Genomic DNA, 17,627 nt, shown 5'->3' with positions numbered 1-17,627 from the left:
AAAGGCTTTAGCAAGGAAGGAGAAAGCACTCCAGGGAAAGCGCGTGATTAAAGGCCCAGGGAGCATCTCGCGGCAGCCACAACACAGGATGAGAAGGAACAGGGGGAGATGGACCGGGAATCCAAGGGTAGAATGAGCACAGCCTTGCATACCTTACTGAAGACGCAACACAAGTAGAAATGGTCCCTGGATGAAGAATCCCAGAGCCTTCACTGTTCTAGAAAAACAACCCCCTGGAAGGGAAATGGTTGAGGGGTGGGGGTCACCGTAACAAGTGGAGAAAGAGCCTGAACCGGGGCAGGAGAAACCACCTGCTTGACAAGGCCGGTCTGGTTAAAGCCCATGCCCAATCCCACCAAGCGTCTTCCCCAGCCTTCAATTCTCCTTCCTGGTCCAGGAATATCCCAACTTTCCCAGGACCATCAGGGGAAAATGGGTAAAGTCGACGGGAGAAATAGGGAAGAAAATAAGTCATTTGAGTTTCCTTTAAACTTTTATACCTATTTTGAAAAATGGGGCTTTTTTGTACCATGGTACACAGCAAGACGTAAGATCAAGCACAGGAGAATCAAAGGATGGAGACACCATAAAAACAATGGCAGCTTGATAGAGTCCTGAAACTCCCGACAATGGTGGAGAATTACTATTTCAAAGGGCAGTAAGAAGATTACAGGAGGCATCCAGAGTAGACAGATTCAGAGAGAACAGTGGGGGTCAGGGGGAGTGTGGGTGGGGAGGCTGGAGGGATAGAAAGTCTTAGTTTGGGAAGATGAAGAGTCCTGGCGATTGTCTGCACCATGACGCGAGTGTACTTGACCCTACTGAACCGTACACGTAAAATAATGAGGATGGTAAATTTTATGTTACGTGTATTTAGCACAATTAAAAACGGAAAGAAAAAAAGCGATAGGCCTACATGACATATTATGAAGGACCGGAGAGGCGATATCCACGGTGCATCACATTCTGGACATTTTCACACTTGGAGCCTCATGGGATCACAAGAAACCTTCAAGGAAATGTGCTTCCCATCTGACAAATGAGGAAATGCAGGAAATTACTGGCACAGGTCATTCAGCCAGAAATCAGGAGAGCCAAGACCTACAGGCCAGATTTGCTTCGCCCACTTTACTTCACTTTGATTGCCTTTCCTCCTCGGGCTATTCAAAAAAAAAAAAAAAGTTTACACTGCTAGTTTTTTCTGTTACTATTTTTCCAGTAAGTACTTAGCAATTTAAAATTCTCTGTGATAACCTCAGGCAAACACTAAAATTAAATCTTAAAAATCAGGTTTAAGCAAAACGAAAATGTTTGTGTTTGTTCCTTACATCCACTCAGCCTACTTAATGTGCACTTTTTTTTGTTTTTTGTTTTTGCGGTACGCGGGCCTCTCACTGTTGTGGCCTCTCCCGCTGCGGAGCACAGGCTCCGGACACGCAGGCTCAGCGGCCGTGGCTCACGGGCCCAGCCGCTCCGCGGCATGTGGGATCTTCCCGGTCGCAGACTCTCAACCACTGCGCCGCCAGGGAAGCCCTGCACATTATTTTTTAATCTCTACTAACACAACACCAAACCCGGTGGTTTTTGTTTTTTTTTTTTTTTTAACTCAAGTGATCATATACAAAGTTTAGTGGAAAGTTATTGCCAAACATACTATCTAAAATGCAAATGACGGGAACATCAAAATTCATAAGGCAGTCAGACACTGTTTACAGTGTTTTCTGCATATTAATTCAGTAATTATGCATATTAATTAATCCTCACAATAATCCCGTGACGTACGCACTGCAGGACGGGTGACAATAGGATCGCCTTCAACAAAATCACCACGTGCTAGTTTCCAACAGAAATCAGAGCCCCACCCCAGACCAAATAAACAGATTTTTCTTATGCAATGTAAGGTTTTTTAAAAAAATGATCTATATATCCTGGTCTCTCCAACCATGCGACAGGAGATGGGAAGCGCAATAAGGCCTGTGGAGCGCAAGTATGAAGTGACCATCGGCACTGATGCTGTCTTGCAAAGATTCCACGAAAATGCATTTGATCATTTATGGGCTACGTCAACCTGGCAAAAAGGTTTCAGAGACAATTCACTTTTTTTTTTAATTTTACTGAAGTATACTTGATTTACAATGTTAACTTCTGCTGAACAGCAAAGTGATCCAGTTACACATATATGTTGATATATTCTTTTTCAGATTCTTTTCTATTATGGTTTGTAGGATATTAAATACAGTTCTCTGTGCTGTACAGTAGGACCTTGTTGTTTATCCTTTCTATATATAATAGTTGGCATCTGCTAACCCCAAACTCCCAATCCATCTCTCCCCGACACCCTGCCCCCTCAGTCAGCAACTATCTTCAAAGTCTTACTAAGCAGAGAACACATCTCAGACGTTACAACAAAGCTCTATCACTCAACTACTGCTCTATTCATTACGTTATAAACATTATTATTCCACGGACATATGTGGACCCATTTTTAGGTCGTTCTAATTTTTTAAATACCCGATGTATTTCAAAAAGTAAACAGCATATGAGTTTCTCAAAAAGCCTAGCCATTCTTACTGTATTCATTTTTTCTAATTGTAGTATCTCAAAATATCAAAATTCATGAGGTCCCTTAGCCCAACAGTTCAAAAGAACACGCGATGCATAATTGATTTATCTTCAGCTGCTAGGTGAGAAAACATACTTGGCTGTGAAGAACATTAATATCTGCGAACTATTTATATAGAAAGTATTATGATTTAAAACCTAACTGAGCTAACTTTCTTATAAAGCGATCCACTATTCCCAAATCCTTAAACATCAGGGGTTGGTTTCTATAAAACACTTATTTTATTCCGTAGCAAACACCAGCACTGTATTAAAAATAGCTTCTTGTCTAGGTAAGCGTATGACTTGTGAAAAAAAATTTGCAGCACTGTATTGTGCCCATGAACCATCCAAAGAAAGTTACTATCAAATGGACCGCAAATCTCAAAACACATGGTCCTCAGAACTTGGAATGAGAAACATGAAAAAATGGTCAGTAACATGAAGCTTTCTCAACATGCCCTCAGGGTTTAATGTGAGCATGTAGTTTTGGAATTTTCAGGTACAGTTTTAAGGGCAAAAATATCATAGATAACTTCTCCAACCCTCAGTGGAGACAGATGTTCCTTTGTAGGCAAATGAATTATAAGCATTAAGTGAGCATTTCGGGCGTACGTGCGTGTGTGTGTATATGTGTGTACGTGTGTGCGCACACGTGTGTGCACGCAGACATTTACACAGAATGGAGGAAGGAGATTGGTAAAGACATCAGAAGGAATCTCCCATGGTGTTTTCTTTGGCCTTGGAGTTTCCCAACTTCATAATATCGACAATACTGAGCTTATAAACATGGTTGACCCATGTCAAGACCTCCATACAGAGAATAACTCTGTATACACGTGCACACACGCTCCCTCCTGTCCTTAAAATTATTTCTCCTGCAACATCTAAGGAAACATAGTGAACAAAACTTTACTGAAATCCTAGTGGCAGCTGTCCAGCAAAACAGTAACACTGAGAGAAGTCAACGTTTCTGTTTGCCCTTCTGCCATAGTCATTGATGAGGGAATTCAATTTATTCTGATCTATCAAGCCTAGAATGATTAATGATTTGTAAAGGTAACATGAAACATTAACAGGAGGCAGTTGTAACAGAGATGGAATACTGGGGAAGTAAGTGTGATACTACTCAGCCTATATAGCCTTACTGTTTTCAAATAAAGAGCTCTTTTTAAATTGTCAGAGCTTGGTAACACATTTCATATGCTAGACAATACTTTTGAAACCTCCACTCTTTACAGGAGCAGAAATAAAGGAGTCATTTTTTGATTGGATAACTTAAGGAATATTCCTTTATATAACTGCATCAGCCAGAAGGGTCCCGGAAACAATGTAACGCTCTCACCTGCCCCTTTAAAAGCCTTCCTCTCTGCAGCTAACTCACCTCAAGGGGCCTGGCTTTTCTCGGCACCGCAGGTATCATCCGCATCGTTTCTGGAAAGGCACACACATGGCTGGTAGACCTTCTGCCCTTCGCATGTGCCTCCCCCATGCCTGGATGCCCTCCCGATGTGAGCCACTACTCACCTCCAACCCAGCTCACTGGTCATCTACCATCAGCTTCACCCACACCCACTCTGCCGCTGGCCTGCCCTCCAGAGCCATGACCCACGCCCAGCCCCAGAGCATCACTCTTGACAGTTGGGGGCTGACGTGCTTCCCTAGCACAGACCAGTGCAGGCTTGGAAACGATGCTCCAGCCTCCTTACTGTCATGTATCTCAGTGCTGCTGAAGCCTAAGGTCAAGGTCAGACTGGGTCGGACCACACAAGTTTCCTCCAAGGAAAAGAATCTAGAGCAGGTGCTTCCACCCTGGGGTGTAGGAGAAAGGTATCAGAGCTTATATGTACATGTACCTCCAAGAAGTTCGCTTCAATAACCTTTACTGAATGCCCCAAGACCCTCTGTAACACAGCTGAAGGAGAAGCGCCCTAACAGTGGGGGTCAGGGGATGCTGTGGACTGAACTGTGTCCCCTAAAAATCCCTATGTCGAAGCCCTAACCCCACCCGCATCCCCCGTGACCGTATTGGAGATGGCGCCTTTGGGAGGTGATTAAGTTGAGATGGGGTCATGAGGGTGGGGCCCTCATGATGGCATTAGTGCCCTCACAGGAAGGGACACCACACAGCTTGGTCTCTCTCTCTCTCTCTCTCTCTCTCTCTCTCTCTCTCTCCTCACCACATGAGAAGGTGGTGGTATACAAGACAGGAAGAGGGTCCTCACCAGAACTTGACCATGCTGGCACCCTCCATCTTGCACTTCCAGCCTCTAGAACTGTGAGAAAATGCATCTCTGTTGTTTAAACCCCCAGGCTATGGTATTTTGTCCTGGCAGCTTAAGTGACTAAGGGAGTAACAAAGGTGCCCTCCCCTGGCCGTTCTCTCAGCTTATTACTGCACGTTTCAGTGTCTGCATCCAGCTAGGCGCGCTTGTCAACTAGACTAACTCTCCCAAAAAGAACAAGTGGCTTCAGAAACATGCAATGGACTTCCCCGGTGGCGCAATGGATATGAATCCAGCTGCCAATGCAGGGGACACGAGTTCGAGCCCTGGGCCGGGAAGATCCCACATGCCGCGGAGCAACTAAGCCCGTGCGCCACAACTACTGAGCCTGTGCTCTAGAGCCCCTGTGCCACAACTACTGAGCCCATGAGCCACAGCTACTGAAGCCTGCGCACCTAGAGCCCGTGCTCTGCAACAAGAAGCCCGCGCACCACAACAAAGAGTAGCCGTTGCTCACTGCAACTAGAGAAAGCCTGCTCGCAGCAAAGAAGATCTAACAGAGCAGCCAAAAAAAAAAAAAAAACCACGCAATGAAGCAAACCGCGTTTTGAAAATAATAAACTAATGACAAGCAAATAAATAGTACAATTGGCACCTTTAGGAAATAAAAGCTCTTCAAAATCATTTTTCCAGGTTAAATGTTAGGATAATTTAATTAAATCTGATAAATCAGCCGAAAATATTCAAAAATCAAGAAAGTTACCAACAATGTGGATTGACATCCGTAATTCTTAACTGAGAATCTTGGTAAATACGTATTGGGTCTTCAGATAATGACAGTAATACATATAGACAGATAGTTAAATAGACATATTCCAGGTTCATGGTAAAAAGTTTTACTGATGGGACATGTGATCAAAAAAATCTGGAGACCACTGACGTGGCTGTAGAGCTTGTGTGACAGAGCGAGGCCCTCTCCCCAGCTGTCAGCTCGTCTCAGGCAGGTCTGAAAGCCCCAGCCAGCCACACCTCTCCAGGAGCCTACGGAGGACAAATACTGAAGATACAGAGAATAATCGCTCTGAAGGACCAACCACAACATCCCAAACTCAACCCCAAATCCTTTCCTAACTACATCTAATTAAAAACATAGGTAAGGGTATCTAAAAGCCTACAGTCTGAGTTGTGAAGAGCTGGCGTTCATTTAGGAGAAAAGGGCAGATCAGCATTTAGATGGTCAAAGCCAACCTCATGGATTTCAGGAAATTTCTTTGTAAAACCTCCCTCCCTCCCAACAATGGTCAGACCTCCCCTTTTGTTCTCACGAGGCATTGTCCCTCTTGAAAGGGCTGCTGATTAGCATTTCTGAGTAAGCTTCTGCTGTCTGTTGAGTGACTCAGCCAGAAGTAGCAGAATGAACACTTAGACGCTACTTTCTAGATAACTACACAAAAGCTCACATGACTGAACTCTGACTGCAGAATTTTCTGCAGCCCACGGTTCTACTTTTTCAACTTCGACACAACTAGATCGGACGTTTGCAAACAGACCCTACTGTTGCCAGCTAAGGGGATGCTGCCTTCCCATCTGATCGGCACCGTGGATATGTGAAGATACTGGTCCAGTCTCCCCTGACCACCACCCCTTCAAACACACATCTGTCCCCAGTAAGGACCCAACATCACCCAAAGCATCCAACAGAAAGACGAGAGTTGAGCATTTAGTTCCTACTGTCCCAGATACTTCTGGTTTTTAGTGTATTTTTACTTTGAGATAAGTTGATGCTCACAGAAGAGTCGCAAACATAGTAGAGAGTTGCCATAAACCTTCACCCAGGCCCCCCACAAAGTCAGTATCTCCTATCACCTTAGAAACATGATCAAAACTAATTTAATGACATTGGCACAATACTACCCCAACTACAGAGTTCAAAATTCACCAGTGGTACATATATACAATGGAATACTACTCAGCCATGAAAAAGAACAAAATAATGCCATTTGCAGCAACACAGTTGCAAGTAGACACAATCATATTAAGTGAAGTCAGTCAGAAAGGGAAAGACAAATATGATATCACTCATATGTGGAATCTAAAATAAGACACAAACGAACTTATCTACGAAACAGAAGCAGACTCACAGACATAGAGAACAGACTTGTGGTTGCCAAGGGGCGGGGTGGAGGGCTGGATTGGGAGTTTGGGATCAGCAGATGCAAACTATTACGTAGAGAATGGATAAACAACAAGGTCCTACTGTATATAGCACAGGGAACTATATTCAATAACCATCATGGAAAAGAATATGAAGAAGAATATATACATGTGTATAACTGAATCACTTTGCTGGACAGCAGAAATTAACACAACACTGTAAATCAGCTATACTTCAATTTAAAAAATAAGTTCAGTGTTTCCTCCAATGTACCTTTTCTGTGCCAAGATCTGATTTAGAACTGATACTGCGTGTAGCTGTCACATCGCCCTAGTCGTCTCCAATTCTGGTTAATTTTAACTTGTGTTTTTCACAAATCCTGATGCTTAATTCTTTTTATCAGTAAGAGTCAGAAGTGCTCAAGTTCACAGAAGACAGAAAGAGTTAAACAGAATCTGGGACTAGGGGAGGGGAAAATAAGTGACTGACTAGAACTCAAACCCAACACCTTTGCCTGTTTTTATAAATGGGAATAGCACAGACATTTCTTTAGTCAAATTCAAAATCTGCACCAGATCTACCCATACAAGGGTCAACTCGATAAAGCAATCACCCGTCCAAGTCGGTTCTCCTAGACATTTGCTGTTTCCTTAGAAACATCAAATACAAAACCGGCCCAAGGCTGACATGCTTCTGTTTCTAAAAATACTACATTTCAAGAAAGCTCAAGCACGTCATAGTTACCTGAAATAAACAGCGCCAAAGGCCCCCGATTTGAATGCTTTTATCTGCAAAATGCCTCCAAAGCCTTGTCCAGTGGTGCAGACCTAATAAGTGTTCTAATTGCAAGCATCTTCTGTGGCCTTACTTGCTACTGGCATGTAAGGATTCTTGATGTGCTGTGACATTCATGTTCAGAAAATATAGGCTAGGAGTGCTTGGTTTGGAGATTAACCAAGTCTATGCCTTGAAATTAAAAACAGCTAATGCTAACTGTGTGAAGAGATTATATGTTAATTAGCTTGACTGTAGTATTTTGCTACGTGTATGAAACCATCACGTTGTATGCCTTAAGAACATACAAGTTTTATTCAAAATATAAACAGATCAAGAAAAAACAGCATAAATGGAAGAAAATCTTGAGGCCGTTTTAAAGTAGGCAAATGGAATGCTTTCAACATCATCAACTATTCTTGATAAGGATTTTATATACCTTTACCTTTGCCAAACTTGACAAGGATGACTGTCTCACGTGAGATCTATAAACCTTGGTTTTTAACACAACGATCTGTACGTGAATCAAAAGGAAGTTACGATTGTTACCGGTATCTTGGTATGGTTTCTCTGTTAAACTGTAAGCACCTTAAGTGGGATGACCAGATCCTACCTAAATACTGCGGCTTTAGCCGTTTAGAGAGAATCGCTCGTCCTCACAGCCCTCCATGATCTTAGATCTGGTACCCTATACAAACATTTACCACCACTATTCGGGTACAAACTGCTTTTGAAGATGATTTTGTTCTCTTCACTCCGTAAAAGAAAAACCTCCTCTTAGGCATCAGGATCCCACCCTAATATTATGAAACCGTGATGCTATTAAACCTACCACCCAGTGCTCGATTCTCCTTTCTATAAAGGCAAAATTCTACTCCAAACTTATCCTGACAAAATCAGCAAACTATTCATATGAAGCAATTTTCTCTTAAGGCAAAGCAACTTTAAGCAATGCAATCGCTTGACAAAGCTCGAGTTATTGCTTTAATGAAGATTTTCTCCGTCTTTAACTCCCACCTGAAATGAATGACTCATTCAAATCTGAGTGTCTGTAAACATTCCTAACTTGCTTTGAAGGCCTCATTTCAAATACTGGAGAAAACCGTTTGACAGCCTTGAAACTCACTGTTTTAAATGGCACGCTCGATAGTCACATAAAAAGACTGCACGTGCCTGATCTTGATGACATAAATATTGCCCATTCCTTTGACCAGGAAATCACTTCAAGGTATTTTCCGGGAGAAAAATTGTGTAACTTGAAACATTTTTTTAAATTTACATACACAAAATTAATTATTCACCACCAGGTTCCACTAGATAGCAAGCTTTCTATAAGCTTTTAATATTTCACTTAAAATGCTTAAAGGGAAATGGTATCATTCATATGAAATGTCCAGAACGGGAAAATCTACAGAGATAGAAAGTGGATCAGTGGTTGCTTCAGGCCGGGGAGGAGGGGATGGGGAGATGTCAGCTAAGGGGCACAGAGTTTCCTCTGGAAGCTATAAAATGTACAACCAGCACCACAACTTTAGAACAACCTTGAATACAGTAAAAGCCGCTGGACTGTATCCTTTAGATGGGTGAATTATATGGTATGTGAATTATTTCTCAATAAAGCTGTTAAATTTTAAAGGAGATGTGATTGTACACTTGAGAAAAAAGGAATCTTGTCAAGTAGACATATATACAATCTTTCATGTGTAGATGTAATAATTACACTGTAACATCTAGTCATTGCTGGATGATTGAAGACAGTTACTGTCTTCACAGTTAAGGTCCTAGAAGATCCATGCCTAGGAGAAAAAGACCATGTTCTATTTCTCTATGATTTTGATAATCCAAATTCATTGGCTTCAATAATGGAAAACTTCAACATACCACAGCTTCAGATCAAATGCTGGTGTTACCTGCAGCATCAAGAACAAGGTTTAGGAGACATCCATTGACACGGCACGAACCCTTCCAGAATTTCAAGGAATTGCTTGGAATTTGAGTCACCATGTCTGGCATTCCCCTGGGGCTGCCAAAGCCAGTTAACCCCGGCAGTGACCTTCTCACTCCCACTCACCTGGCGGGGAGTTTCCTTCTTGGATGGACACACCAGTCCAAACGTTAACCCCGGACCGTCCATCGCTGCCCTGAATGGTACCATGCTGCCCCTCGCCAACCTCCCCGAACGCACAACCACCACATCCCGCCTTGGCAAACTCCAACCCCTTCCGTGAAGTCAAAACACCAGTTGCCCATGAAGGCAGTCACATAGCAACTGCCCCACCATCATGAGCTTCCAAGCCAGAGATGGCCTCGGGTGGGGAAGGTAAGTGCGAGAGCTCGGTTCCAGGGACGGCCAGCCTACGGAGGTGCAGGGCATCGGATACACCAGACACCCCCACTCCATGGACCAGCGTGACCCCATCTGTCCCACGTGGTCCCTTCTTTTCAAAAGCCTCAGTTTAGATGCAAGCTATCTGGGATCAACACTCCATACGCCCCAGCTTCCGGGAAAAACCATTAATGTTTTCCCAAGAAAAATTATATTAAGAAAAATAACTCCTTTATCAACTCCCTTTAATGAAAATACTCCTTTGAGTAGCTTTATCAACTTTCAACAAACAGCCATGACGAAGACAAAAAGCCTGATTTTTTTAAAAAATCAGTATTTTATAAAACGATTTCAGCGATACTCAAGTGCTGAAACAATATTGTTCAAGATTTTGTAAAATCCTTAAACTATATGCCAAGAAGCTTTAAAATCGATTCTTTAATGAACTACGAGTCACATTACCATCAGTAGTTCCTAATTAAATATACAGCGGAGGTAAAGTGAGTATTGGAAGACCATTTTCTAGAACAGCCGGCACCATACTTTAATTTCTTAGAGCCTCTTCAGTAGACTCTGAAACCTATGCTCACAGTATAAGCCATGAACTCAAACTGTATGAATTGTAAGATTTAATATATTTAACTAATTCAATTATACACTCACATACAAGGCTTTAAATGGAATGGTTTGTGTCTACCTACTTTCTTCCTAGCCGACCCACGGTATACTCCCACTTAGCCCTCCCCCACCCCCAAAAGAGTACAAATGAAACTGTATAACAGGCAGCCGCTGGAAATCTCTTTGATTAATAATAAAAATCAGTTTCAAAAGTCAATGTGAGTCTTCAGATATAGAGAACAAACTTATGGTTACCAAAAGGGAGGGGTGAGGGGCGGCATAAATTAGCAGTGTTTTATATACTACTATATATAAAACAGATCCAACAAGGACCTACTGTACAGCACAGGGAACTATATTCAATATCTTGTAATAACCTATAATGGAAAAGAGTCTGAAAAAGGATTTATATATGTGTGTGTGTATAACCGAATCACTTTGCTGTACACCAGAAACTAACAAAACATTGTACATAAACTACACTCCAATAAAAAATAAATTTAAAAAAAGTCAATGTGAGTCTTAATTACAGAACAGGTTGTGAGGCCTCGCTACCAAGGCTTTTAAAAAGCTTCACCCTCCATGGGAACTAGAGAATTCAGACAAAAAACAAAGACCCCTATTTCATTCTCCCAGCTTTAAGCATGCATAAATGGATACCGAAATTAATAGGAACTAAGCAAAAGTACTACTTGACAATATCTTAAGGTCACACACGAGAAAGTCTAAGGAAATGGAACTATAATGTCAGGGCCGGATTGCAGATGCTTTAAGTATATTTCAGAGTTGTGTATCCATCACCCCAATGAAACCCCGTGTACGTTACAGTCATTCCTCTTTTCCCAACCTACTCCTCAGCCCTAGAAGCCACTAATCTTATGTCTCCGTAGATTTGCCTCCTCTGGGTATTTCATATAAACACAATCACACAGGAGGCCTATTACTGGCTTCTCCTAGCATAATGTGTTCAAAGTTCATTCATGTTGTAGAAGCGCATTCTTTTTTGTGGCCAAATGATACTCCACTGTACGGATGTACCACGGTTTATTTTCTCCCTTGTCAGTCGACAGACATTTGGACGGTTTCCACTTTTACCTACCATCATAATGCTGCTAGGGACTTCTATACCAGTTTCTGTGTGGACATACGTCTTCATTTCTCTTGGGTATATACACCTCGAATTTCTGGATCATATGTAACTTCATATTTAACCTTTTAAGAAACAAACTGTTTTCCAAAGCAGCTACACCATTTTTCATTCCCATCAGCAATGCAGGACGGTTCCCATTTCTGCACATCTTCGCCAGCACCTGCTACTGTCTTTCTGATTAGAGCTATCCTAGTGGGTGAAGCAGGAACTAGTGCTTGAGGCTCTGTGTCTTAAACCAAGCCCACTCAGCCTTGAATTCGGTCTCAGCTATTCTTCCAAGCTACACGCTTAAGTATTAAATAGGCCCCAACGGTCATTCTTAAAACCCAAAACAGAGCCATCCAGGATCATCTAACACTCTTTCAATAAATGAAAGCGTCACTTCTGCATAGTATATGCACCATTATTTTATCCCAAATCCTATCAAGCTACAATAATGTCCAACAGCCAGGCCTTTCTGAAGAAAGATGTCAGGCTAAGCTCAAGTGCCACGGCTGCAGAGGAACACTTAACACATAACAAAGCTTAACACATAACAAAGGAGCCCTGGCCTGGGATTCAGGTTTGTCAATAATCCGTATGTAACCTGACCAATCACTTACCTTCTCCACACCTGAGCATGGTGTTCTGAGCCACGCACAGAACTACATCCTCTGAAGTCCCTCCCAGAGATAAAGCTGTCTAAGCCTGAAAGTTTAATGAAATTTGCAAACATGCTAACTCACATGCCCAAAAGATCTAGCTTGGCACAGCAGAAAGACTTTGGGTTTAGTAGTCAGGCAGGCTAGGTTCTCTTTCCAGCTATGCCATTTAGTAGCTAAATGGCCATATTTAACATCCTTCTCTGTCAGTCTGTGAAGGTAAGACTGCCTTCTTCAAGGGGTTCTGAGGTTTTATAAAGCCAGTGCAGCTAAAGTACCCAAGAGAGCGGCCCGCAAAAAGCAGACGTTTACATGTTAGCGTCCATCCATCTTCCCGCTAACTCTGGGCAAAGTTTCCCAGCAAATAAAGCCCTCTTAACAAAGGTCCTGGGCATTGAGAGCTGAATGCGAGTTCTTGTGACCTGAGGGATTCCAGTATAAAGCGCTTCTCCACATTACAGTCGGTAACTTGTTAAGGAGAGCTATCGGTTGGCTTAAAACAGGGCTGGGGGATTCTTGGAAGGGCACTCAGGGATGAAGAGACGAGAAACCTCATTTTTGCCAGGGACGGAAGCCTAAAAACGTCCTCCGGGCTCACAGCCAGCCTGAGCACAGAACCAACGCAAAGGAGAGAAAGGTACGAGCTATATTCCCATGACCCGATTGGAAACGCGGGTGTAGACTGCCAGGCTTGAGGGGGAGGGGAGCGGAGGGGGCTGGCGACAGCAGAGAGGGGCGGGGGGCTGGCCAGGTGCGTGGAAAAGCCCAGGAGAGGAAGCCGAGCCACATCCCAGCTGTGAATTAACCGCTTCCTGCGACTCTCGGCTGGCTGCCGCCTCCTACCTGATCCGGTTGTCACGGAATCTGTTGAGATGCGGTTGGTTGAGGTAAATGGTGCGGGCTGGTGCGTCCAGCTGGTCCCCAACAGACGTGGCCCGGGACATCTCATCATCTGCCTTCTTGTAGCCCGAAGAAGAACGAACAGGTCCTGCGGAGAAGAGGCGCGGTCAGAAAGCAGAACACAAAGAAGTCACGCCCGGCACAGGCAGCAGCACGGGCGGGCGGGGACCAGCTGGAAAGGATGCTCCGGGCGACGCGCCGCAGCTGTACCTCGGGCGGCCCCTGGAGACGCGCGCAGCTTGTCGGCCCCGCCCCGCCCGCGCTGGTCCCCAGCGCTGAGGAGCCCCTCCCGGGGGTGGGAACCTCGGCCCTCCCGCCCCTCGCCCCGCCCTCTCCCTCCCCTCCCCACTCCCCGGCCAGCCGGGCCTGGGCGCGGGGAGCGCAGTCCCCGCAGGGGTGGCGAGGGGCGCATCCCTGCAGGTAGGGCCACATGGGCCGAGCGGATGCGGGGAGCAGAGGCCAGAGCCTCCCCTCCCCGGGGCGAGCTCCCCCTCCAGGCCCAGGGAGTGAATTCCCGAGCTAGGCTTTCCCGGCTTCTTTGCGCTGAGGAACGGAGAGACACATTAAGGGGGTGTGCCCTGCATTCGGCCGCCAGAGAGGACGGTGGAAGACACCTCTGTGCTCCAGAATGAAATTCCAGACCCTCCGTGCAGAGGGCTGGTCCCCTGGTTTCTGGAACGAACCAGCAGCTTTTCTCCCCCGACGCGCCTGGCGACCTGAGAGCAGAATCCCGCCCATCCCCGCTCGCGGGAGCGACGTGAGCCTTCATCCAGGGCTTCTGTGGTTAAGACCCAAGCCAGTCTATCTCCGTAAGATGCGATTTCAGTCCTAGAGCCGAGCCTCTCTTGGGCTAAAGCTCCCCATAACCTTCACTTGAGGAGGGGTCGGCAGGGACAACGATGACACACCCAATATGTCTGCCCAGGCGCACACCCCTCCACACACACACCCCTCCAAATACAAGACAGGGTCCCTCACTGCACGGGGCCACCCACCTCGCGATTTGACCTTGGGGTGGGGGCGGGGTCCTGACGTCAAGGCCCACAGAAAAATAAGTGCCCTACAGATGACAGAGTCTTCTCTGCTTTTCCTTAAATTGCATCTGCCCTAATACCTGCCGCACTTTCCACCTATGAAAGAAACAGGTGTCGCATATCACTTAGGAAACGGGCATCTCACTTCAGTAAACAGCCACTTCACAGCTACAAAGCACGTTCAGAAACATTTCGAAAGAGACAGCTTTGGCTATGGAAGTATGTCAACTTTTTTAAAGTGGTTAGAATCCTATTATAATCCTCATCCTAAGAAGAGGACACCCAAATATCAAACTGGGTATTGAGAGCTGCTGTGCTGTCCTGAGATGTGCTCACAGCCGGGTCCCTGGTCACAGAGCAGGCGCAAGTCTCAGTACACGACCCCGGCCTCAGACCCTGTCCTCCAGCCTCCGCTCTCCGGGGCCCCTCTGCTCCGCCTCTGCTTATCCACAGGGGCAGCAGAGGGCAGCAGGTCCTTGGAGACTGGCTGGCCCGGGAGCCGCCGGAGTAGGCTGGTTTTGAAGCATTTGCTGATTTAAGGCCGACAGGGGACAGTTTGTAAGCCAGCCTGAATCGAAGTGCTGCTTTCCGCTCTGCTCCCTCATCCCACTTTGCTCTCCTCCACGGCTTTATCATCGTTACCTGGCACTATTTATTTATGGTCTGTCTTCCCAAGTCCAAGAGCAAAAGCTCCAGGGCAGCAGAGACATGTTCTGTTCAATGCAGTGACCTCAGCGCCCAGAAGAGTGCCTGGTACACGGCGGGCACTCATATTCGCTGGCTGAATAAGTCCCTTTTCCTTCAGTCTAATAAAAGGTCGATTTGAATCCTCCAGGCAGGGATGCAGTGACCTGCCCCGAGGGCTCAGACCCGTGACCCTACTGTGGACAAAACGGTGCACTGCCAGGTGGTCTTCGCTCGGTGGCTCTCAACTCTGCACATCATCACCGAGAAAGCACTCAAAACTTACTAGTTCCTGGGCCCAACCCTGACCAATTCTGACGCTTTTCTTTTCAAAGCTCCTCAAGGGACACAAACGGGCAGTCATAACTGAGAATCCCTTGTAAGAGGCAGCGGAGAACACAAGCAAAAAAGAGCTGGCTCCTGCTCTCAAAAACGTTAACCAGGGCTTCCCTGGTGGCGCAGTGGTTGAGAGTCCGCCTGCCGATGCAGGGGACACGGGTTCGTGCCCCGGTCCGGGAAGATCCCACATGCCGCGGAGCGGCTGGGCCCGTGAGCCATGGACGCTGAGCCTGCGCGTTCAGAGCCTGTGCTCCGCAATGGGAGAGGCCACGACAGTGAGAGGCCCGCGTACCGCAAAAAAAAAAAAAAAGGAAACAAGTTTGCCCAAACAAGAATTTCAATGTAGGATAATAAATATTAGGGTGAAAAAATTATTGATACAATTAGTGATAACAGAACTAAGTGAGATATGTCCCAAGTACGTGGCATGCACCAGGCCAGCTCGTCTTCCTATACGACAGTAGGGCCAAATCTGGAACTTTATTTTAAGTAGAAATACAGTCTCCCTCACCCCACCCCCAAGACTCAGATAACTTTCTTCTGCCTCAGTGGCCTCATCTTGACCCAATCCTCCTTTGGAGAAAAACGTTAATATTTTCAAAATAACACAATTTGTTGAAAATGTCTTGCCTAAGGAAAATACTGTACCATATATAGCAAAGCACTTTGTGACTAAGGTTTCAAATTCAGACTCATGAGACGAATCCTGAGTTAACACGCTTTGAAAATACCACCGTACAAATCAGAGTGTGTTTACAACTCCCCCACGTACATACACACCTGGTGTCAGCAGACAGAGGCAAGTCAGGAAGCATCTACTGAGAAAGAAGCTGAGGTAAAAGGAAAGAGGAGACACAGAGGAGCACAGCGCAACAGACGGAACAGCTGACGGCCAAGACCTGAGGGCAAGGCTTTCGTCTATTTCCGGGCTCCACCCCGTCATCCTGAGTAACGCCCAGCACACAGGAGGCGGCCTGTAAGCACATGTCAACTGGATACACAAAGGGCTAATGTGGCGTGTGCCTTCTGAAGAGGCCCACCCCGCCCAGCCCCGGAGCCAAGGACTGCTCCCTGGCCTGGTAACCTGACCCCTCTCCTCCCCACTCGCTTGGGACAGGGAGCCCGGCAGGCAGGTCTGTGTCTTGCAATCCCCTTCATCCTTCCCACCAGGGACAGTTACTTGGTCCACGTCGGGCGACTAAGGGTCTGCCTTCTGGAAACTTTGACATGGGACCCGGGGAGATGATCTGTTTTTCTGTTAAGCTGTCTTCTGCCAACTTGATTATTAGACCAGCTGAAGAACCTCGATGGGTAGAAGGAAAATTTTTCTGCCCTTTTCACTTGCAAAGGAGTTTTACTATCTCACAGAAGAAATTCTTGGAAAGGAAATATTCTAGTCTTCCTAAGTCAGAAACCTATGAAAGTGAGAAGCCTTTGGGCAGCACCTCTAACCAGCTCTGTGGAAAGAGTCAGACCTCGGACATTGTCTCAGAATAAAGAATTTGGTTGGTCTTAGCCCTGGCTGGCTTCCTGGGGGAGTGGCCTCTGGCCCCTTGGAATTTCCCAAGTAATAAGAGTGTCTATGGGCCCTTCTGAGCAACCTGCATTTATGCCAATGAGGTGACTCACAGTGGACCATGGACAGTCTTAGAATGGGGGCTGACCTGACAGAAAAACCAGGTGACTGCAGAGTTGGGGGTTGAGCCAGTTGACATCAGCCTGACCTCCTGACTGGGGGTGCGGGAGGGAGACACGGGGACTGGAGACCTATATACAGGAATCCCATAAAAATGCAGGACCCTAAGTGTCCACTGACAGATGAATGGATAAAGAAGATGTGGCACATATATACAATGGAATATTACGCAGCCATAAAAAGAAACGAAACTGAGTTATCTGTAGTGAGGTGGATGGACCTAGAGACTGTCATACAGAGTGAAGTAAGTCAGAAAGAGAAAAACAAATACTGTATGCTAACGCATATATATGGAATCTGAAAAAAAAAAGGTTCTGAAGAACCTAGGGGCAGGACAAGAATAAAGACACAGACGTAGAGAATGGACCTGAGGATATGGGGAGGGGGAAGGGTAAACTGGGTCGAAGGGAGAGAGTGGCATGGACATATATACACTACCAAATGTAAAACAGACAGCTAGTGGGAAGCAGCCGCATAGCACAGG

General features: G+C 45.5%; 1 protein-coding gene across 1 annotated transcript in view; it reads right to left on the bottom strand.

Moving 5' to 3' along the window:
* The window catches only part of LOC132413675 (phospholipid-transporting ATPase IB), a 518,461-nt gene that overhangs the window by 429,280 nt on the left and 71,554 nt on the right, over positions 1-17,627 (bottom strand). Inside the window, exon 2 of the mRNA XM_059995779.1 lies at positions 13,334-13,478. Coding sequence (XP_059851762.1) covers positions 13,334-13,478 — 145 coding nt within the window. The remainder of the gene's footprint in view (positions 1-13,333; positions 13,479-17,627) is intronic.

The sequence above is a fragment of the Delphinus delphis genome, chromosome 18, assembly GCF_949987515.2.
Source record: "Delphinus delphis chromosome 18, mDelDel1.2, whole genome shotgun sequence".
Classification (NCBI taxonomy): Eukaryota; Metazoa; Chordata; class Mammalia; order Artiodactyla; family Delphinidae; genus Delphinus; species Delphinus delphis.
Note: the sequence above shows the minus strand (reverse complement) of the source record. Positions and strands in the feature narration are given on the sequence as shown.